Source organism: Phlebotomus papatasi, chromosome 2, assembly GCF_024763615.1.
Source record: "Phlebotomus papatasi isolate M1 chromosome 2, Ppap_2.1, whole genome shotgun sequence".
NCBI classification, from domain to species: Eukaryota; Metazoa; Arthropoda; class Insecta; order Diptera; family Psychodidae; genus Phlebotomus; species Phlebotomus papatasi.
Window position 1 is genome coordinate 94,006,216 of NC_077223.1, and position 22,444 is coordinate 94,028,659.

The window sequence follows — 22,444 nt, forward strand, 5'->3', positions numbered from 1 at the left end:
TCATCGTTAATGGCATCAAGAGCATGAAATTAATGGCATGCATCCCCCGAACAGTAAACCTGAAGGTCATCAGCGTACAAATGATACCCACAGTATCTAAAAACACGCGAGAGATCATTTATAAATAACGATAATAAAATAGGCCCCAATATGGAGCCCTGAGGAACCTCATGAGTGAGAGGAAGGACAGCTGATGAATTCTCACCTGATCTCACAATTTACGATCGAGACGTAAGATAAGAACCAATAAGTTTCCCTGAAAATTCAGTGAACCCAAAGAGATCTTTTAGCTTATGGCACAACAAACTGTGCGGAATGCTGTCAAAAGCTTTAGAGAAATCAAGGAGGATAAGAACACTGAACATGGACCTATCCAGCGCCAACGCCAGATCATGCTGAACTTTGTGGAGAGCAGTATAGTGCTGTGGTTCTTGCAGAACCCAGATTGGAACTCACACAGCAGATTATTGCTCTCGAGATCTAGATCTAGAGTCATCTGATCGAGAAGAATAGGAGAGAGGATATCGTCTACTATTACAATATTTTTTCATATAGTTTAGGAACGCCGTTTATTTTCGTCCCCGCCGGATTCTGCTCATATAGTTTCTGGACATTTTTTCCTCTGGAATATTTTTGGCTTTCTTCTGGGCGAAAACTGAAATAGGAGCTGCTTAGAAATTTTTAAGTATGAAATAAAGTTTTCGTAAAAACATTGAAATCCTCAAATTTCTTATAAGGGAATACGGAATCCGAACCCCTTTCAATAATTAATTTTTAAAAATATATGGGAATATATTTGAAATAATATGGGAGAATCCTTTGAACTGTTACAAGTTGTTTTCTTTGACCGTTAAGCACCTAAATCAGATAGAAAATGAAACACGGTAAATGAGAAGTTTCTGAGACTTGTTTCTCAACTTACCATCGCGGCTGAACCCCAATATAAGCACAGAACCTTAACAATATGCCAATGCCAGTAATTGATTGTAGCGCCGGTTAAGTAAGTAAAAAATCTAAAGTAACTAAAAAAGAAATTCTTAGTTACATTAAAAACCATAAAAAGTTTCATTCAATTTCAAGTACAATTTATTTTCACTGTGAATAAAATGTGTTACAATTCCTTTTGACAAATTTCAATACAATTAAGATACAATGTTTTAATCATTTATTAGTAAAAGACTTTTTGTAAATTTGCTAAAAATTTCCTTTTCTTTTAAATGTGAATTTAAAAAACATAAGTTGACAATATAGTGTGAAAAATGTTCGATTTATGAACAATATCTTATGGAAGTTACGTGAAAAAACTGTGGCAATTATTATTTTTTTTATTCATAAGTATTTTGCAAAATTATTACTCATCAATATTTTTTTTGTATTATCTATGAACTATTGAGTTTCAATGTAAATGGAGTTTCCCTCATCTAAAGGCACATTTAATTCAATATTTATCATATTTGAAGGGGTTTTTAATTAATTTTTCCGTTGAATTTTTAGCACTTTAAAGTTGAAAGCTTCAGTTTTTTCTATTTTTATATTTTTAATATCTGGAGAATGCACCCTCTAACATCTCTTTCTTGTTATATTTTTAGAATATTGTTTTACTGTAACTTTCTCAAACGTCAAAATTTGGATAAATTGTTAATTTTACGACCTTAAAGAGAAAGAGAGACAGAAAAATATTTTTATATATTAAGTGTAGAAAATATATATCTCTTTATTTGACAACAATCTCTTTCAGAGGTTTAATATAAAAAGAAACAAACAAAATAAAATACACTATCAGAGATGTTTGCGTGATGTTAAAAATTTTTGGGAATCAATGACTAGTTATCCACATAATTTTTTGAGAACATAAACATGATTTCTTTTTGTTCTAATAATTTCATGCTTTTTTTTATTGCTCCAGGAGTATAAAATTTTTTCAGCTATTTTGCTGTGTCTTCTCTGGAAGCATATTTCGTGATTTTTTTGTGCTAACAAAAGTATTTAGAAAAAAAAACAAATAAAATATTTAGTGTTAAAGACTTGAAAAAAATAAAATTTTGCACCCACCTACACAACATAAAAAAAACTAACGAAAAATTAGGCGACATAAAAGAAAAGTAATAAGAAATTATAACTGGGCAAGTCGACAGAGGAACCAGGGTTGAATGTGATGCGCTTAAGGGATTTTGATGTCCTTTTTGCGGATTGAAAACTGACACTGGGATTTGGAAAAAGCTAGTTTTGGCTTTTTATAATTTCTCTACATAGTTTCCCGGAAAAGTTCCGAAGCATCCTGTTCTCTGAGATGTTCCTACAAACCACCCATCATCGCATTTCTCCAGGACATAAACAATGTCACCTTCATCCATCTCCATCTCATCAGGATTCTGCGGTTTGTATTTGTACAAAGCTCGGTATCTGCAGAACAAAAATACAGTGAAAGTTTTAGAATCTAAAAATCTTCATAATAAATCTTCATAATGCTATAAGGGAGAAGGGTAACATGGTGTAAAATACGTCGAAAATTGTATTTTTGTGTAAAATTCTGCCAAAAATACAAATTTCATTAAAAAAAAAGAATAATTTTAATATGTTTTTCAAAACCGGTCTCCTCCAAACCCTCCAAATATCGTGTTTCAATGGCTAATTATTAAGATTTTTAAATGAAAATTTCAGAATATATAGTTTTAGTGTCATGCTTTTGTATGCTTAAGAAATTAAATAAGAATAAAAATTTATTATATTGAAAAAATTAGAGAAAATATGGTGTTTTTTTAAAGTATTTTTGGCCCACATACTTTTTAATATTTTTACAAAACACAAAATTAAATTCAATTTTATCTATCAAGACAAACAAGATCAAAATAAAAAAAAACATGATATTTAAATAAATTAAGATAATTTCACTCTGAATATAAAGAATCACCATTTCGGAAATAATTCTCGAAAGCATTATTTATTTATAAATTGAAGATTAAAATTGAAATTAAATTTCTCATCTGCGATTTCAACCCATTTCATAATTCACAACCGATACCATCAGGAAAGGTAGCACAAAATCCCGAATCATTGATCTTATACGCTGCCACATAAATTACTTTAATATAGTGGAGTTTGCCTAAGAGAATAGTCATTCGAAAATTTATTTCAAAATAATTTTCGACTTCTCATTTCGTCCGCGTGGTGGCTAAAATATTTCCTGTTCGAATTTCTAATTATCACGTGTGGCAAAATATATCTATGAATTCATATTAAATAAATGCGGATACGTTTATTGCTAATAAGGCTGACGTTCATAATAAAAAACTATAATTAAAAAATATGCTCAGTTTGTGTTATTGATAACAAAATTTTGATAAATATATAATAAAAACAGGAATTGAGCTTATTATTTAAATTTTTATGTGTTTTCTTTTATCTCGTTTCATTTATATAGGTTTAATTTAAGGGGAAGTGGGACACCTTTGAATTAAGGTACTTCTGAAATAGAACTTTGATGTATCTTTTATTTTCAAATGGAATTGAGTTTTATCATAATACTTCACAATTGGATTTCGAGCTAAATTATATCACAGTGTGGTTCGATTTCATTTAAAAACAGGTGAAAAGTCATATTTGAAAGATGCTTGACTTCCCTCTACATTACTTTAAGAAGTTTAAATTGGTTGAAATGATTTTTACAGCATCATCTTCTGTGATCCAAAGTGAAGATCAATGTCATCTGTATGCGAATTCTGTATTTTTGTGGCATTGTCACACGTGAGTTCGACAATGCAATTAATTGATATTTTAATATATGACTTCTGATAATGCTACAGCAATGTCATGGTTACAGAATCACTTCTTCGAAAAGCTCTCCTGAGATTCTAACACAATTTGTCATATGGCATTCCCAGAGTGTTATAAAATCCCCCTAATGGTCGGGCCGAGAATTTATAATGAACATGTTTTAGCTCTAAAATGGAAAACTTTGTTTTCGAGATATTTAATGTTGCATGTAATATTTTGAAAAGCAAATTGTTGATTAACCCTTTAACGGCGAGACAGTTTTCGCGAACCGAAAATCAGCAATAAAAATGAAACCGATAAACAAAATCAGCAACAGGTTTTACAACTAGCTTTAGAAAATGCAACAGAGTCTGATTCGGTGTATTTTTCACCTCTATGAGCGATAGGAACTAAAATAGCCCAAAAATTTAAGTAATTTTTCTGACAATACCATTGAATGATAATTTTCACTTTAATGAAAAATATTATGTTTGACTATTGTAGTTTCTTTTTGCAAAACGGTTTTGTATAAAAATAAATTGGAAGCATACAAAATAATTAAAATTAATTTTCATTATGAGAATTTAAAAATTCGTCATTTTTAAGCTTAAAAATTTACTATATAGCAAATAGCTGGAGACTTGCAAAAAACATCCTAGATTACTTCAACCTTCTACTTTGCAATTACGTACAAACATAAGAAACAAATGACTTTAGGTAGTCAGGAAAAATTATTTTCTTTATGGGACACCGGTGTTCCAATCGTCCTTAAAGGGTTAACAGAGATATAAGTCACATTTCAATGCATTTTGTTTTTATTTTTAAATCTTCTTATTATACGATCTAAATAGACCTGCTGCCAGGTAATCCTTTTGTAGCTTAGATTGATTTTGAAACTCGAACTGTTTTTAACTCGTAGTGAATGCAAATTCCATTGTCCGTTGAGTTAAGGTAACAAATATATTTTATGCATTTTATACGTCGTGTAAGCATTTCCAAAAAAATACATAATCGGATTTGAACGGATATTCTGAGTTGCAAGGACTCTGTGTTCGCCTGAAAAGCACCTCATCTGAAATAAGCCTGGCTGGGCTTTGGTATTTATAGTGTTTTATTTATATGGACAATGCAGTCGTTACAATTAATGCAGTGTAGTTAAATTAGAATGTTACCCATAATTTATCGTTTATTTTTAATTATTTTAAAATGTACTTTGTTTTTGTTAAAGAATTGTAAATAACAGAATTTTTGTACATTTTTCTCTTCTTAATTTTCCAAATGACATGATATTCCTTAGGCTTATTTCTTCTTTCTTAGGTATGAAAATTATTGTGAGGAAAATTGGATGGAGAGATTTTGAATTCAATTTAAGTACAATTCTTAAATAAAATAATGTACGTGATGTTTAACTTACGGTATTGGATCTGAGTTGGTGTCTACGTGCAGAACCTCTGTCTTCTTCACTGACTTCATCTCTCGAATGACTCCATTCTCACCTACAACCGGCGCCTCCAGTTCAAAGCGCGTCTCGCGCGTGTACGGTGATACTTCTTGCGGGGGCGTGATGAGGGAGTGTGCAGCCGGTGAGCCCACAGGCTTGGCCAAAGTCATGTGTGCATCATCAGTGCCAATGTCTGTGAGAACTTCCACATAAGCCACAGGAAATATACCCTTTCGATTGGCAATTCTGCCCTCGAACCAGTTATCATCGACGCGTCTTGTAAGTTTCACCAGTTCACCCTTGTTCAGTGACAATTCAATCGAACTCTGCGCATTGAAGTTATACTTGGCTCTCGCTTGACCTTCTGCAGGCTTGGGCTTTGGTGGGCATCGAACACCATCTTTGGAAATTATCTGCAAAAGACGACAGAGAAAGTTAAAGACTCTCATTTTCTCGCCACAAGAAGCTGTGTGTGCGTTATCGCTTTCCTCAAATTCAGCCTGTGCCTTGTGAGATATTTTCATTATTACTTTCATTTGAGTACATCAATTCTCAACTCTTGACCCCTCGACCGTGTGCCTCCAGATACGAGACACTCCATCATCAGGGAGATTTCTCTCCACTTGCCGCTCTTCAATCACGCGCTATTCGAAGGTGAAAATTTCGCTCAATCTTCCACACTCCATACATATTCTCAAAATCAATAAAATTTATTATAAACAACACTGCATTTCACATTTCCTCAATATTGCTGAAAATTGTGGATGGTAGAAGAAAGAAATATCAATAAATTTTGCAAAGATTTTACACACGTCTTATTTGTACTTAAACATCATCGAGGAAGATCAACACGCAATTACTTTTGATTTCAAACTCATAGACAATTGTACACGATTTTTCTGTTATGAGAAATTGTCTGTTTTCTTCTTTTCAATTTTTTCTCAATTTATTATGTAATACCTGCATTGTCGGAAAGCAACACTTGCAATGCGGGAAAATATTTGCAATTTTATAGAGACTTTATACTCATCACTATATACATAAAAATCTACATCAATGCGGAAAATAAAAGTCATTCTCAAAGGAAGAAAACCCGTCGTACCGATAAATTGGCTTATTTTTATTTTTGTAAAATAACAATTTAAAGCTCGTTCTGAAGAAGATATAACAACCCCACGAAATATTTCCATTTAAAATTACTTATATATTCCTTTTCGTAAAGACAATTGTACGAAAAGAATAGAACGTCTCAAAACGTGCTTTTTTCTAACGCTTTTTATTTTTATTTTGTTTATATTTTTGTTTTTGAGTCCAGCTTCACAAGTTCTTGAAAGCTATCAAACCAAAAAAAAGTAATTTTACCTTTTAAGGACGATTGGGTCACTGATCAATTAACCCAAAAAGCTCAAAAATAAAATTTTTCCTACGATTAAACTATAGTAATGTATCCTCTAAAACATTCTGAATTCAAATTTGTGACTATTCGTCCTTGAAGGCTTAATTATCGTTTTATGGATGTAGGCATTACAAAATATTTATAACAAAAATTTTGCAAGATATCTAACAGAAAATGGACGAAAATAGAAAAAAGTGCGCTACCTTCGGACGACTTACCGTGGTGTCACATATAAGATTAATATTAATATTAAGAAAAGCCGGAAAGAGAAGTATATAGTATGGAAAATTTCAAATGAAAAATCACGTGTGTAAGAAAGAGTGCACTATAGTGGGATAATACGATGAGTACGATATTTTTGTTCGTATTAATTGCTTTCTGAATCGTATTACAGGCAATTCGAGCAATTTTCCATTCGTGCCAACTGTGATTCGGTCAGTTTCGAGCGAAACGCGAGAGAGAGAGGCAAGATAAAATACTTGCTATCTTTTTTTGGCATTCTCGCAGTTCAGAAAGTATTAATCTTAATATTAATCTTATATGTGACATGGTCATTAAGCTTCGCACAATTTAATTTTTTCTCTATGCTCCTTATGGATTTCACCCGTAGCTCTTTTTCTGAGAATTTAAGGCATTGGACTAGCTATTAAAATATAATATTATAAATGGGCCAAATTCATTTATAACACATTAAAAAGAATGATTTGAGCGAAGCATAAATCGTTCGAAGGTAGCGCGATTTCCCATACTAAACCTCTATTAAATTTCGCAATTTAATTTTTTGTATGTTATATGAGGATAAATGTCTCCTTCATCAGTTTTCGAATAATGAGTGTCGATTAGTCAAATGGTAAACACCAAATTACGAACTGTGATTCCAGTCCAAATTCAATGTAACCCATTTCCGCATTTGGAAATTTCGAAATCTTCAATTTCGATATTAAATAGTTAACTTAAGTCTTTAAGTGTTCTACATCTCGGAATTGAGGAGTAAATTAGTTTTTGTAAAGATTTAAATTGAATGAACAAATTTAACTTTTTATTTACAAATCTCTTTTTTTTTTTTTGAAAATAATGAGCGCCTGTGTAAATAATTGGACAAATGGAATAAAAAAAAAGTTTTTAGGGTATGTTGAGTTATTGGATGGAACTGAAATCCACAAACCGTAATTTTTTGCTAATTTATTCTACGCTGGGAATATGCAAACGGAAATATGGACAGTGAAAATGATTTTCTTTTAAATATTCTGTTAAAAAAATACCAAAATATACATTGATGCAGAGCTAATTAGGGACAGTGCCTTAGAATACATTGTATGCGATGAGGACTGCATTTGGTATATATGTAGATATCGGTGGCAGCCAAAATCCCGAAAGCCAAAAATCCCGAAAGCCATAGTCCCAAATTTTCAAAATCCTGAAAGGGATGAAATTATATGGAGGAAATGTTTAGAATAATTTCCTAAGACACAGAAGATTACCCTTTCCCTCCAGCAAATGCGGGTACAATCGTGGAAGTAGCTGTGACTTTTTTAAGAATTCAGGATTTTGGCTTTCGGGATTTTGGTCCATTCGGGATTTTGGCTTTCGGGATTTTGGTCGATTCGGGATTTTGACTTTCGGGATTTTGACCGGAACCTGTAGATATATCTTTCATCTTTTGATAAAAGAATGAAGATACTAATATAGATCAATTTTAGCCGAAAAACTTTTTTTTCAAAATCTTTTTTATTTGAACAATTTTCAGAACTTATTCGTATAATGCACGTCAAATCTTAGGGACAGAGAGAATTTCGATCTAAATCGTGAGTTTTTAAATAGGAAAACTCAAAATTTGTGGGTTATTTGGCATTTAATTCCTATCTGTGGAGAATTGAATCTGAGAATAAACTTGGTAAATGACTTGGTAACTTAGTTAATTTGGTAAGAAAAGATCGAATTTAGTAAGTAGATAATTTAGGTAAATAATTCATAAATTATCAAAAGTAAAAGAAAGAGATTATGAAACGGTAACTCAAGCTTGGTTCGAAATTTAAAGTAATTTTTTTATAAATTTTTTATTACTAATCAAAATGGAATATTCAAATAACCATTTAGATTTTTACTAACGAAAATAATTTCCTTAGCAAAAATTTTAATGATGAAAAATATTTATTTGAGTATTTAATCTGAGGGGGAATGACAACTTTTCGACATTATCGAATGAATAATGGATTAATAAATCTGGATATGTTAGATTTAGTGGATTTTTATGCATTATTGGACCATTCTTAAAAGAATGTGTTTTGTTTTTTTTTGTGTTATCATGTCACTCACGGTTTTGTAATCGCTGCATTTATTTCAACTGTATCCATAGAAATTAAATCTGTTTTTTCTCAAACACGAATAGTAATTTTATTTGATAAATAAAAACTAACAATAAATTAATAAATTCCTAACTGATGCTACTGTTTCAGTAACCGGCTTTTTCCCAACTACTTCTGGAAATTATTCAGCAAAATTGCTTTTGGCAAGTATTAAATCATTTTTTACTTTCAGTCCATGTGATTATTAAATAATCCTTGTATGAATATTCTATATTGAAAATTAATGTGACATTTTTCTTGGACAATTTTTCAATCAAACCTTCATCCCTAGTTTTAGCTCTTTCCCATCCTTTATCTTCCTCTTTGTCACTTTAGTCCTTTTATTAAGTACACTGAGATTTAAAATGAACGTTTCTCTTCCATAAGCTCAAAAGCTCAACCCCCTGAGGGCGAATTTCGTGGTATAAGTTGATATGAGTTTCAGTATGAAGAGGAAAGTTGTAAGGTGAGGTAGTATACGTTATTAAGGGTTATGAAGAACTATTAATGTTTATATAATATTCACTTTTGAAATTAAGTGATTACCTATTGCTTTTAACTACTTGTAAAATATTACAGCTCTTCTTTATCCGTCATAAAAGGAGATATAATATCTTTGCTATGCTGCAAATGCTATTGGTTTTGGGTAATTTAATTAATGGCCTAAAAGTTTACAGGTTGATAGTTCGATATAATCCAGGTATATATGACAGCTTTTAACGACTGTTATGAAATGTTAAACTGTATCAATTTCAATGGAATAACTTTTGCATTTAATATTTTGTTATTAATCCGATGGAAGTATCTATAAATTTTAATAGCGAATTTCGTCAATAATAAACCTTTCAATATTAAGTTCTTTTAAATATTATAGAGGTATTTTAGGGTCTTCCTAAATTTATGGTGTATCAAAAACTGTTTCTTCAGTCAAGACATTAATTACAACAGTTGCCCTAAGGACATCATAAGGACTATATTAGGAATAAGAGTCTCATACCTCCACATAACTCGATGGAAAGAGTCCTAGCATAGCATTATGTTCTCCCTCATACCAATTCTGGTCGATCTGGCGTCTAACGTAGATGATGTCGCCCTTTTTGAAGGACAGTTCCCTGGAAGGCAATAAGTCTTATTTATCACAAATCAAGAACATCTCTTCTTGGTTTAATTACTTTGCTGATTGTCCTTGGAAGTTATACAATGCTCTGGCAACTGTTCTGGGTAGGAGTTGTTTGTTGTAGTCATCATCACCGAAATCATCGTACCTATCCAGTGCAATTGGAGACTTCTGATTAGGATGCAGGTCTGTATGACGTCGATTGCTCATGTCCTGGAGCTCCTGTAGGTATTTTCGGCGTCTTTGTTCTTCATAGAGTCTCTTCATAGCTTCCGCCTGACGCCTCGCCAGTTCAGCTTCTGGGATAGGATCCTTGTACTCATACCGAATAGGACTGCGATAGTGGATATTGACGTCTGATTCCACATATCGACGCGGTGATTCTTAAGAAAGAATAGAAGAAATTCAACATGAAACTTGAGTAGAAATTTTGACCTAAAATTTATAATATTTGAGAAATTAGAGTTCACAAACAAGTTTCGAATTCAAACGAATAATAATAAATTTTTTGTGTCTCTCCATCAATTAAATAAACACTATCTGCAATGCTGATGATGCTATAAATTTATAGAGTATAAAAGAGAATAATTGGAGTAAAAGAAGCGATTTGTGATTTTTTTTCTAAACAAATAGGTAGACAAATTTGGGGAAAACCTATACTTTTTAATATGATATGGTGAAACAGTTTAAAGTTGTTTTTTTTACCATAATTTAGAATATCAAGAAATGTTTGTAAATTAATAAGTTACATAAACAAATTTTTCATCTTATAAATTCCATTATGTCGATAAGAAATAGAAAAATATCAAAATTCACGTGAAAATCAAAACTGTTCGCTTTATTTTTGAAGTTTTTTTTTTATTTGCATTGAATATTTACATACGAAGCTAAGAATAGTCAAAATTTATTGGATTTTTACTATTTTTTTTAAAAGACTGCTGATATTTTCAGGAAGATTGAATTTAAAAATAGATGGAAAAGTATGCCAGCTTTGCAGAGTACTCAAAATCACGAGAAAGAGTTCTGCGTGTGTTTTATATTTTCGGATGCTTTTTGGCTGTATACCGGTAAAAGAGTACTACCAAATTAATTGATTCGTAAGTTCAAAAAAAATCCTGTAGAACGTATGGCCCATTCGACAATTGTTAACCCAGTCGTCGGCCAAACCCAGTCGGGTTGGGAATCTCGAGATCTTTTAAAAAATCCAAGTTTAAGAAAATCGGTTTCAAAAATTGAATCTCCCAAGTAGTAAAACTTTGACCTTCGGAAATTTGATATTGAAATGTTTTTCGAACATAGGTGTCTTTATGAAGAAATATTCACCTTGACTACCTCCAAAACATATTCGAAAATGAAAACAATTCTAGGAACTATTTTCGAAATAAACCAAGAATTAAAAAAAATCATTTGATTATGAGCAGTAAAAGTTAACTAAACAAATAAGTGTTATGGTATAGTTATTTGTTTTTACGATTTATACATATTAGGATATAATTCATCATCCCCGGCTCGTGTTATTCTCATTATTTCAATTTGAGAAGTATTTTAAAATATTTTGTTTAATGGCCTCTACACACTAGGAGCAATTTCTTTAAAAAATTGTCTTTTTAAAGAAAATTTCCCCTATCTGTGTAGAAAGAACGTCAGATTTTTATTTTAAAAAGGCAATTTTTGACGAAAATTTCTTCTAGTGTGTAGACACCATAAGAAAAAATAGAATTTTTCATTTTAGGTTTTCTAATTATTCACAAAAAATAAAAATATCAAAATTCTATTTTAGGAAAACTTGAGAATTGAAAATAAAGACAAAGCAATTGAAGTTAGTGTTACAGAAACTTTAGATATAAAGGATTCAGAAAATTTCTGTGTCCATAAATTCCGTATTCGTACATCGAAATTATATCCTTCATGTATTTTAACATCATGTTCTGATGGTTCTTTATTCAGAACTTACTGATTTTATTCGTTTTATCTGTGGAAAAAAAGTAAATAGAACACGATTGATATTCCACCTGCCTCTCCAAATCAAGATGCTTAGAGCTCTTTAGCTAATTAAATGCAAAGTGTAACACCAATGTTTTTTTTATACAGACGACTTATTGCGACGAAATATCAAAGACGAACTTTTTAAAAACTCGAAATGGTTGCGATTGTTCCAAAAACGAAATTTTCAGATACAATACTACCGAGTACACAGTTAATTAAGCTTTGTTTACGCATACTCAGGTGCTTACTAAAATTGATAAAATAAGATTTTAGTAAATGTCTTAAAGAAATGCTAAGTAAAGATTTAAAGACTTTAATTGATTTCCCCATTAGGTTCACAGATTTTATACATTGCGTTTTAATTTATTGGGTTAATAAGCTTATATTGTGCCCCAAATTTGGCCTTCAAATTCATTGACCTTCAATATCTGTATATTTATTGAAAGCTGAAAAAAAACTGAGTTGATATCATCTTAGTATGTTGACTATATTGATTAAATATACATATACACTGTGCTAAAATGTGCTTGATAAAATTTTGTTAGCGAGTTTCAAAGCAGAAATTTCCTAATATCATAAGAGTAACTCCAAAATCCAGAACACCCAAAACTTTCTACAATGATGTTGATTTTCAGAATTTACAGCTCTAGCAAATTACTTCGTCATTTCTTCCAAAACATTCAGCTTTTCTACTTTTACCTAAAACGAGTAATTGTGTGATTTAACAAAAAGATCAACTTCCGTCAAAATTCGCCTCTTTGACATGAAATATCTCTCGAATTTGTGAAGAACAAATTACCGAGTATATCGAAGTTTTATTTGTACTTTTTGCCCTGGTTAGGGCCCCTTTAAAAAAAAAGTCAACACCGGGGGCCTTAGAGTACAAATTGTGGTATTCACGAGTGAACCGAGAGAGTATATTAAATCTCGTGGTGGAGTAATTAACGTCTTCGAGATGAAATTTATACCCCAAGAGTCTGTTTCACTCACGGTCATGTATTTGTGTTTAATTTCACAAACAATTGTCGCAATTGTGAAGCAAAGCGTGGAGAGAAACATAATTAATTTCATATAATAGCAACTTTTCCAGCATAGGGCACAATGATGAGACACAATTCTAGCCAGTTTGGTCTCTAGAGTTCAGGGCTTGTGATGGAGAGAAAATAAATATTAAGCATGGTGGAAGAGGCTATTTGCATTTCCGGGGATTGGGTTGAGTTCGCATGATTTAACTTTGAGTTGAAAGTAGAGAAGTACACTCTGGATCTTGTTATTAGTTTTGCTTAATATTTTGCATCTTTTATTTTCTAACCCATCATCTTTCTTGCCACACCACTGATGAGTGATGTTCAAAGTCCTTCAGGGGAACACAAACACTGTATGTAGAGAGAAGCACTATAATCGTTCAGCGCAATTCAATTCACAGCACAAGAAAATATCTAAAAGAAGCATTAAAAGAACGAGCTATCGATCGAATCAATGAATCGTCTCCAATGACACACTAACTAACGGCAACGAGTGTAACACACTGATCAATTTTAGCGTTCTTGATTCACCAGAGGCGAAGAACGGGGTAAGGGCAATAGCTTGTTTGTTGATCTTTTTTTTTCTTCTTTCGATCAGCCCGTTCGTCAAGACGAATGGCAAATTTTAGCACCGCGTGTTTCGCGACCTAGTCAAGACGATGTGGCTGGTGCGACTGAATCTTTGGAGATCGGATCTACGGTGAACGAGCTCGTTGTCTCCTTCTCCAGCCTCATTCGCCGCAGCATATTGCTGAATGAAGTGAAATTTATGTATAGCGTTGATATTTTAGCTGTTGTTCATTCATAATCACAGCTACTGTAGTGCTGTGGTTTAGGCAAAAATCTCCGATCTAGCTTATATTCACAGGGCAGATATTTTATGTTTCCCTGGAGCTGTTAATTACACTGTGCGACACGTTGTGGGCGTCTTTGACGAGAGTGCCTAAACTTGTTAGAGGGTCATTTAAGGGTCTAAATCCGAAGTCCGTTTATCCGGGTCACGTCTAGATTTTTTTTAAATATGCATTTTTAGTTTTTTGCCCTTTTCTAAAATTCAAAAATTTATATCTCCGGTCCTATTTATTCGGTGGTGGTCACATAAAGCTAAAATGACGCGTAATTTCATCCTCTATAACTCTTGTGAACATATCAAGAACCTCCGGTGAAAATAAAGTATATTTTTTAAGATTTTTTGAAAAAGTGAACCCAAAATTGTGCATTTTTCTGGGTTTCTTCGATCTTCTAATAATTCTCCCACTTAAATAGAAGATTTTATGCGGCAATTACTATGCGTAAAAGTGAGTGAATTTAATATTCTTTCATTTCCTTTTAGTTTGAATTTTCTATCATAATTTATTTATTTACAATAATTTATTGAAAATAATATGCATAAAAATTTATATTTGCAGAAAAATACTGGTATCTTTGTCTAACCTACTGAGAAGCATTCTCTTTTTCAATCTCGTTTACACGTTTCATATAAGAACAGGAGAAATGAAGGAAAAGGAAACGTATAGAGAAGGAAATAGGTTTCACGTTGTATACAATCCTTAATATTTATCGAGTAGTTCGCACAACTGTACTGACCAGCTAAAACATCTTTATTTATTTTTTTTTTTAATTTAAGATCTATTACGCATTATCCTGACTATTTATAAGAATAAATTTATAAAGTGAGTCTCAGAAAAAAACGTCTCAACGGTTTATGGTTGTATTTTTTATTAAAATTTTAATAAAATATTGTTAAAAATCCCAATTTTTCATTAGGGGAAACTGTGCTACCTTCGGACGCATTACGCTTCGCACAAATCATTTTTTTCAATGCGTTATGAATTTGGTCCATTATAATATTATATTTTAATAGCTAGTCTAATGCCTCAATTTTTTAGAAAAGAGCTATGGATGGAATCCATAAGTAATATAGAGAAAAAATTGAATTGTGCGAAGCTTGATTCGTCAGAAGATAGCGCTCTTTGCCCTACGTATTACAAAAAAAGATGTTTTGAACCTTTTGAAATAAGTTTTAAACTTTTTTCGTTCCCCTTCCCCTTTTAAGCTCCCTTGTTCAAGTCTTAGGCCTTAGGCATATTTTGACTGACATCCTGTTAAGGAAGATAATCAAAAGAAATCATACTATCAATAAGTTGAAACAACTAATAACTCAAACTTAAAACTTTAAAAAGGATAAAACCATATGGTTTAAATAAAGTATTATGACTTATGGCTTTTTTAAAGCATAAAGTATGGTTAACCTGTTAAGCCGTCTCTCGGCTTGTGTCTACTAGGGCGTTAGCCTGTAAATTATCACTTAGGGAGTACTCTACTACTTGATCCACTGTGCATCGAGGCGGTTTAGTATAGGGAGAAGTAGGGTCGCTTGAAAATGGATCACTTTTAAAATAGGGCTATTTTCTCGTATTTTAAATAAAATTTTACATTAGTTGTAAATGTTAAATGTTAAATGAAAATTTCGGAAAATATAGTTTAAATATTGTACTTTTATGTGCTTATAAGCTTGAATTAAATACATTTTTCATTATTATAAAAAAAATATTAGAAAATGCTCTTTTTGTCTATTTTGACCCACGTAATCCTAGATACACTTACGACTCAAGCTGAGAGATGGTTTGACGTAATAATAATCAAAACAATGATTAGATTATATTTCCATCAGTTTTTCACTAAGCTGTCTCTCGGATTAAGCCGAGTAAGGGCTTAATTAGTAGGAAACTGATGGAAATTCAATAAATTTATTATTTTGATTATAGTCGCGTTAAACCTCATCTCAGCTTGAGTCGTAAGTATGTCCATATAAGTATTTTTTTTGTACGGGATGAGGTTGTCAGTCCCTTGTCCGTGGAATCAAGTGCAATGAAGCTCACTGGATGCAATCCGAACACCTTTAAAGCCAGAAAAATTCCTGGTGACCTAAAGGGGATTCGAACCCGGGACACTTGGATCATAGAGCGAGTGCTCTACCACTTGACCCATTAAGTGCCCTACCATATCTCAACTTAAAACCCAATTAAACCATTTACGTAATGCAATATTTGAAATTTTGCTCTTAAAAAGTATTTTGAACGGTTTGTACGGCAAGATACGATATAAGTAGGTTTAGAATAAAAAATTTCTCGAAAATTTAGTTTTAATACTTGTTACCCTATATTCTTATGTATGAATTGATCATCTGTTGTGAAAATATGGTCTATCTACCTCTCTAAAGCTTGTTTATATCGATTTTTCAATACAAGAATCACATCTACTCTAAGTTAAAGTAAGCTTATCACTTAGATTTTTTGTTGTTTCATCTTTATCCATCTCTCTTACACTCTTGCAATCTTCGCAACATTACAAACTTGCAGAGGAAATCACAGAAAGTCTCACGTGTTTGTATGGCACTAAATACTGATTGTACGTATCTAAATTTGCCACCACATGAATCCATTCAATTGGCGAGATCATTGATGAAAGAGTGGGAAAGAGAATGACTTGCAGAGAAGCACTTGTTTGGACAAAAAGACCAATTCATCGCAATTTGTAGATCAAGTTTAAAACGAAGATTAAACTGATCTTTCCCAATTAGTGTGACAACGATTTACTCTCACCAAATGTGCCCATTCTTTGCCTCAAACCACTGATTCACGTCGTTTTTCTTCAATGAGCAATTATTATCGTACGCGTCAAATGATTCAATTTAGATCGCTCACGAGAGATAATTTCCCTGCATACCTGTCACTTGGGAATTATCTAGTAAAAATTTCAATTTGATTTTCTAATTTTTTTTATATGGGGTGATAATTATGCCATTTTGAGCTTATTCGACAAAGATAATAAAAATTTTTGGTGTGTAAAGTGTGTAACATCTTAAACAAACTATAAAATTCATTTCTTGCTTAATACTGTTTTAATATCAGTAGAAGTTGAATACTTAATGTTAATAATTTATCAAACTCTTCAAACTGTGCTATAGTCGAATGAAGTTAAGCCGTAAAGAGAAAAGCAAACAGAAAGATTTAAGACTTGAAGTCAAAAATCACAATTCTGTGCAAAGTAAATTCATAAATTAATGAGACTTTTAGTTTGAAAGATCCTTTTGCAAAATTTTAATGAGTCAAAGTTCATTATCGATTTAATTAGGCAAGAAAATCAGTGTAAAACTGAACTATAAAGTAAACTTCTTCTTAAGACGGAGGTTTTTGCTCCATGTTTGTAAGCTTAGAGCTCGATTAAGCAAGACTCGAAATAAAAAAAAATAGTCAGATGGGGAGAGGTTCATTGATAATTCAAGTCGATATATCTATAACTGTATGATTTCTATATTCACTGATTCTATATAAATCCCGTTAAATCATTCCTAATACGGTTTTTCAAGGCCAAAAGTCAGGAAGGCTCTACTCTTTCCGTACAGAAGTACATCTTGGAAAATTCGAAAATTTATTTGAATATCCAAAAACTTTCCGTACAGAAGTAGATCTTGAAAAATTCGAAAATCTATTTTTAGATCCAAAAAGACAGTTTCTTACTTAATTCCGCAAGGTGGCTGAGATACATCCTGTTCGAATTTCGAAGTGCTCAAGTGTCAAAATGTGACGGTCTTCACATTGTTGTGAGGAATAAAACAGAACAACAACGCTTTTTTCCCATTACTTAATCACTCCATAATCACTAAGTAACACTTTTGCGAGCTTTTTAGTGTGATATTTGATAAATTTTCCCCACCTTGTTCGAAAATTTAGTATGAAAATTCGAAATTGAATTTGAATTCTTCGAACTTCAACGACTTTTTGTGCAAATAAAGTTCCATTTACCTTTTATCCAATACACTATTGGAGAATCAAAATCTACTTCTGTCTGGGCTCACTGTGTCTATTTCTCTACCGCATGGGTTCATGTTTGGGTCCATCTGAAAGGTTCTGAAATTTTTGACAATTTTGAACTCATTTATGAACCGGTACTGAACTGGTTATGGATCGATAAGAAATTTTTAATGGAAATTGATTACCATTTGTTCTTATCACTTTAAGGTGACCTTTTAAATGATTTATAAATCGGTAGTGAACCAGTAAATGGTAAATAATTCGAAAGTATTTTTAAAATACAGCATATAAGGCGGTCTTCAGACTAAAGCTTTAGCCCAGTTCCCAAAGGTCTCAAAAACCTGAATATCGAGCAATTTTATTGCTTTTTGAGTATCTATAGGTCTCTTATCTTTAATAATCTAATCCTAATCCAAAGTTAAATTTTTCCAAAAAATCGCGATTGATAAGGAATTAGAGCAGTTAAGCCATTAAGTCATAGGTCTGAATCCCGTAAAAGTAATGACTTCGAGCATTTCGCAGAGCATGGGACGTATAGAACACTTTCCCACCCCTTTTGTTCTTAATTTAAATTTTTCATAAGAAATATTTCTCTTAAAATTCCAAGAGAAATAACTTCTATTCATATTGCGTGTCAGTTAAACTAGTTTCTGTTTAATGTTTTCGAGAGGAAGTCGGTTGTTAACCCATGAAAGAATTATTTCACTTCATATTTGTCGCAATCTCTGTATAAATGTATTAAGGAAAATTTAAATAGATAAATATTTCATGAGATATGTCTGTGAATAAGAAATGTCTCTTTGCTATATTTGAGATCAATTAGAGTAAATCTCAATAAATTCTTTTCTTTCTCTTGTGAACTATTGAGAACAATTGCACAAAAGAATGTTCTTCTCATGTTAATTGACTCGTTCATCTCACTTCTCGTGTATTTCTTCGTATTTTTTTATCACCATTTAAAGAGATGTATTTGCAGAGAGCTACGTATATTTACCATTTCAAGAAAATGACACGAAATTGTTCTCTTTGTGCAATTCACCCAACACAAAGTGAGATTAAATGTGGTGAAAAGCTCTATTCGGAAGCTATTTTAGTGCTTTTCATCAACATTCTATAATTCAGAAGTTGTGAGAGAAAGAAAAGTAAAATAAACTTAGAGGCGTTCCTATCTTTTTCTTGTATTTAATTTCAATTTAATTCACCGACAAAGTGAGTGCTCACGAGCTCAGCATAATAGTAATGCGTATATTAAGTCGGTGAACTTGAAGAAAGCTGTTGGCAAATGGGAGACAATTGATTTACTGATAGTACGCGGCTCTAAAGGGCATTCCCGACTTTACTTGGCGTCTGTTCGATAAAAAGAAGTCCCATCTTCACAATATCTTTTACGATGCCGCCATAAATCTCTCTTGAATGAATATTATGATGAGGATTCATGACTGAGAAATACACATAACGTCCCATACTATCTGCTTAGTAGTTCCTCCATACTGGATATTAGAGATATCATTAGTATGCAGTAAAATTATTTTTATTTATCAAGACTGCCTACTGGACAGAGAGAGGGTTCAAATCTTGTCTGTCGAGATAATAAAAAAAATGATTGACCTTCTTTATTTTGTCTGCCTCTGTCATCTTCGCGAGTTATTTTGCCAGCAACAAATGCTCATACTCAGTCCAGGAAAAGTGGGGTGAAAGTAATTTAAAAGAAATATATACACACACATATTCGCACGATTTATGCATCAGCATGAAATATAAATTAGTGATAAAACAAGTATGGTATAGGAAAAAAAAGATCAATATTTTCACTTTTCTCCATTCACATAATAAAATGGAAGGAACACGTTTTCGAACCATAAAAAATCGTTCAAAGCTCTCAAAATGTGAGTCCATATTATTTGGAAAGCAAAAGTGATTTTTCATTAGAGATTTTGTTTATGCATTTGCATAAGAGTGGAATTTTGGCAATTATTTTCACTTTTCACACGATTTAAAATAAAATTATTAAATTAAGTGCTTTGCGCATTGATATTTCATCTGTGTTTCACCAATGTTTCATTGTATGGTCACGGGAAGAGTTGAAAATTCATAGATAGAAGTTTTTTTTTAAGTTTTTTTCAAATAATGTTCATGTACACAGGCATCTGTAGTCCAATTTGGATCAATATAATATTGGTAATAAACAATAATTCTTATACGGATATTGTCTTCCTGGAGTTAAATATTTCTTATTCAATATGATGGCTTTTTAATAACCACGATTACAAAATTCTAAAATTGACAAAACATAATGGACACTATAGACATACAAAATCGACCACTCAGAATAAGAAACGAATAACTCGGAGTAGACAAATTTTACAGGAGAGCGATTTGAAGCTGAGATTTTATATGCAGAGTATAGGATTTTTGAGATTTAAAATATCTATAACTTTGAAATTAATTATCTTACAAGTATAATATTCACAGGGAAGTTAGAGGGTATAAGGAAGTATCTAAAAAGCGAATAAAACAATTTTTGTAAAAGTCGAGTTATTTTACATATATTCTGAGTCAGGGGCATGACGTTTCCAATGTTTCCCATATATTTCTAACGTGCCGATAAAACTTTTGAGTTTATTAGCTGTTTTCTTTCATTATAGAATGAATTAGTAAATAGTGCTAACACAAAATAAAAGCCAATTTAATAACAAAAAGGCAACCGAAAACCCTAAATTGGCAACCTACGTAGTTTTGGAGATATCTCGTGAAATGTGTATTAAAACAGGAAAAAATTACACTAAAACTGGTCGCATTTTTCAGAGCTAATGTCACCCCTCTGTTCTTATTATTATTAATCGTATCGGAACTCTTTTTACAATGTAATCATGTTATATTGCTACTGTTGTATCCCGTGTTGGAAGAATCCGCTAAGTCCATGTGTAGATCGCCCAGGAGCATCTTCCCCGTGACCCCTCTGTTCAGAGTGGTCGAAATAAAAACTATGTCTCAACTTTGTTATACTAGTATAAAAAATAACCATTGAAAAAATCAAAATCTTTCCTTAATTTAAACAATTTCCCTGTACATGGATTTTGCAACATTCTTTCATATTTTAACCATCTAACCTTTATTTTTTTAAATAAAATCGAAAAAAGTATTGAAGTAATTTTAACTGGAGTAATTAGGGCTGAGTAAACTAAATAAATTATTTGTAAGTGACTTTAGAGCACCACGTTGTGCTTAAAATTGGTCTAGTTACATAAACAAATAAAATAGTTATTTTTGAGGTTATTGCATATTTTATTACAATTTGAAATATTTTGAGGTGTTCTTTAAGGGGTAACGTGGGTCACGGAGACTACAAAAATAGCATAGAGTCACTGTACCAAATTTCGGCATAATTGCATGCAAACGCCAGAATCTTAATCTTATTTTTTTAATAAAAATTAATTTTTTTGCTAGTTATTTTTAAAAATCCATGAAAATTTGAGGAACAATAGAAATGTCCGAAATTGTAAACTGGCCGAAATTTGGTACAGTTACTCTAATACTTCTACTGACTTTTGAAAAAAAAATATTGTTAAAATACTGTTTTACGACGAAAAGTGGCGTATAATACTACTACTAATTTATAAGTAGGTAAGTATAGAAATATTTCGACACTTTCATTCAAAAAGTGAAATTTCGTTTTTGAAATTATTGATCATCGCCCGGACGTCAGATTACCACCAAATTTTTATCCGTTGTAGAACTTGGACCCAGAGACAACATATCTCGATTTTATTAAAAATAACATATTTAAAAAAAAATAAAACATGAATTACTATTATTCAAAATTTGTTTAAATCGAGTAACGTGCCTTTTATTGCAACTGAATTATTTAGGGCAATAATTTTGTCCTTAAAATTTTTCAGAGCGTATTTATTCATTTTTGCGTGAATTTAAAAACTAAAAAAAATACCTATGAGTTGTGATCTTTTTTTATTGGAAATCTCCGATTTGGTTCACAATCTCTTATTGGTTTGATATTTATAGAGGACGTTTTGTACATTCCTCAGTCCGAAAATTACCATCCGTTAGGGGTTCTACTAGTATACGCAATATATCTGCGAGTTTTTTAAATATTTATTTTTTAAATTTTTTTCCTCTTAAACATAATAAACTTTTTTTTAATGGAACTTTTAGTTTTATAACCTTTAAATAAAAACGGATCGTTTTTTTCACAGAAAAAAAATAATTCGTAGATATTTATGAATTCCCACAGGAAACTTATGAATGCGCGGAAGTCGGAAAGCGTAAACCCGTATAACCCACTAAAGGTTCGTAAAAGTTTGTACTTTTCTCACAAATATTATTGGTAAAATAATCACTTGACGAGTATTTTTTATTCTTTTACAATTTTTTTTCTTACATTTTTATTCGTCTGGCAAAACTTTACGAACAAATTCCGAAATTTTACGAACATTTAGCTGAGATTCTTTTTCAGTGCATTTACGAAGAAATATATGCAAAAGAACAAAAAATGCTCGTCAAATGATCATATTACCAACAATGTTTAGGAAAAAGTGAGTACTTTTCG

General features: G+C 31.7%; 1 protein-coding gene across 47 annotated transcripts in view; it reads right to left on the reverse strand.

The window, feature by feature from the left end:
* Window positions 1-1,063: 1,063 nt before the first annotated feature.
* Window positions 1,064-22,444, reverse strand: part of LOC129802464 (sorbin and SH3 domain-containing protein 1) — a 139,172-nt gene continuing 117,791 nt past the window's right edge. For 41 of the 47 annotated variants that reach the window (XM_055848319.1, XM_055848293.1, XM_055848295.1 and 38 more), the window contains 4 exons: window positions 10,108-10,435; window positions 9,933-10,047; window positions 5,168-5,607; window positions 1,064-2,403 (listed from right to left, as the gene is read on the reverse strand). In XM_055848319.1, the coding sequence (XP_055704294.1) occupies window positions 2,235-2,403; window positions 5,168-5,607; window positions 9,933-10,047; window positions 10,108-10,435 (1,052 nt within the window). In that variant the 3' untranslated portion in view covers window positions 1,064-2,234. Of the gene's footprint in view, window positions 2,404-5,167; window positions 5,608-9,932; window positions 10,048-10,107; window positions 10,436-13,350; window positions 18,683-22,444 lie in introns of those variants that run through there. The other 6 variants (XM_055848277.1, XM_055848280.1, XM_055848279.1 and 3 more) reach the window with 2 other exon arrangements.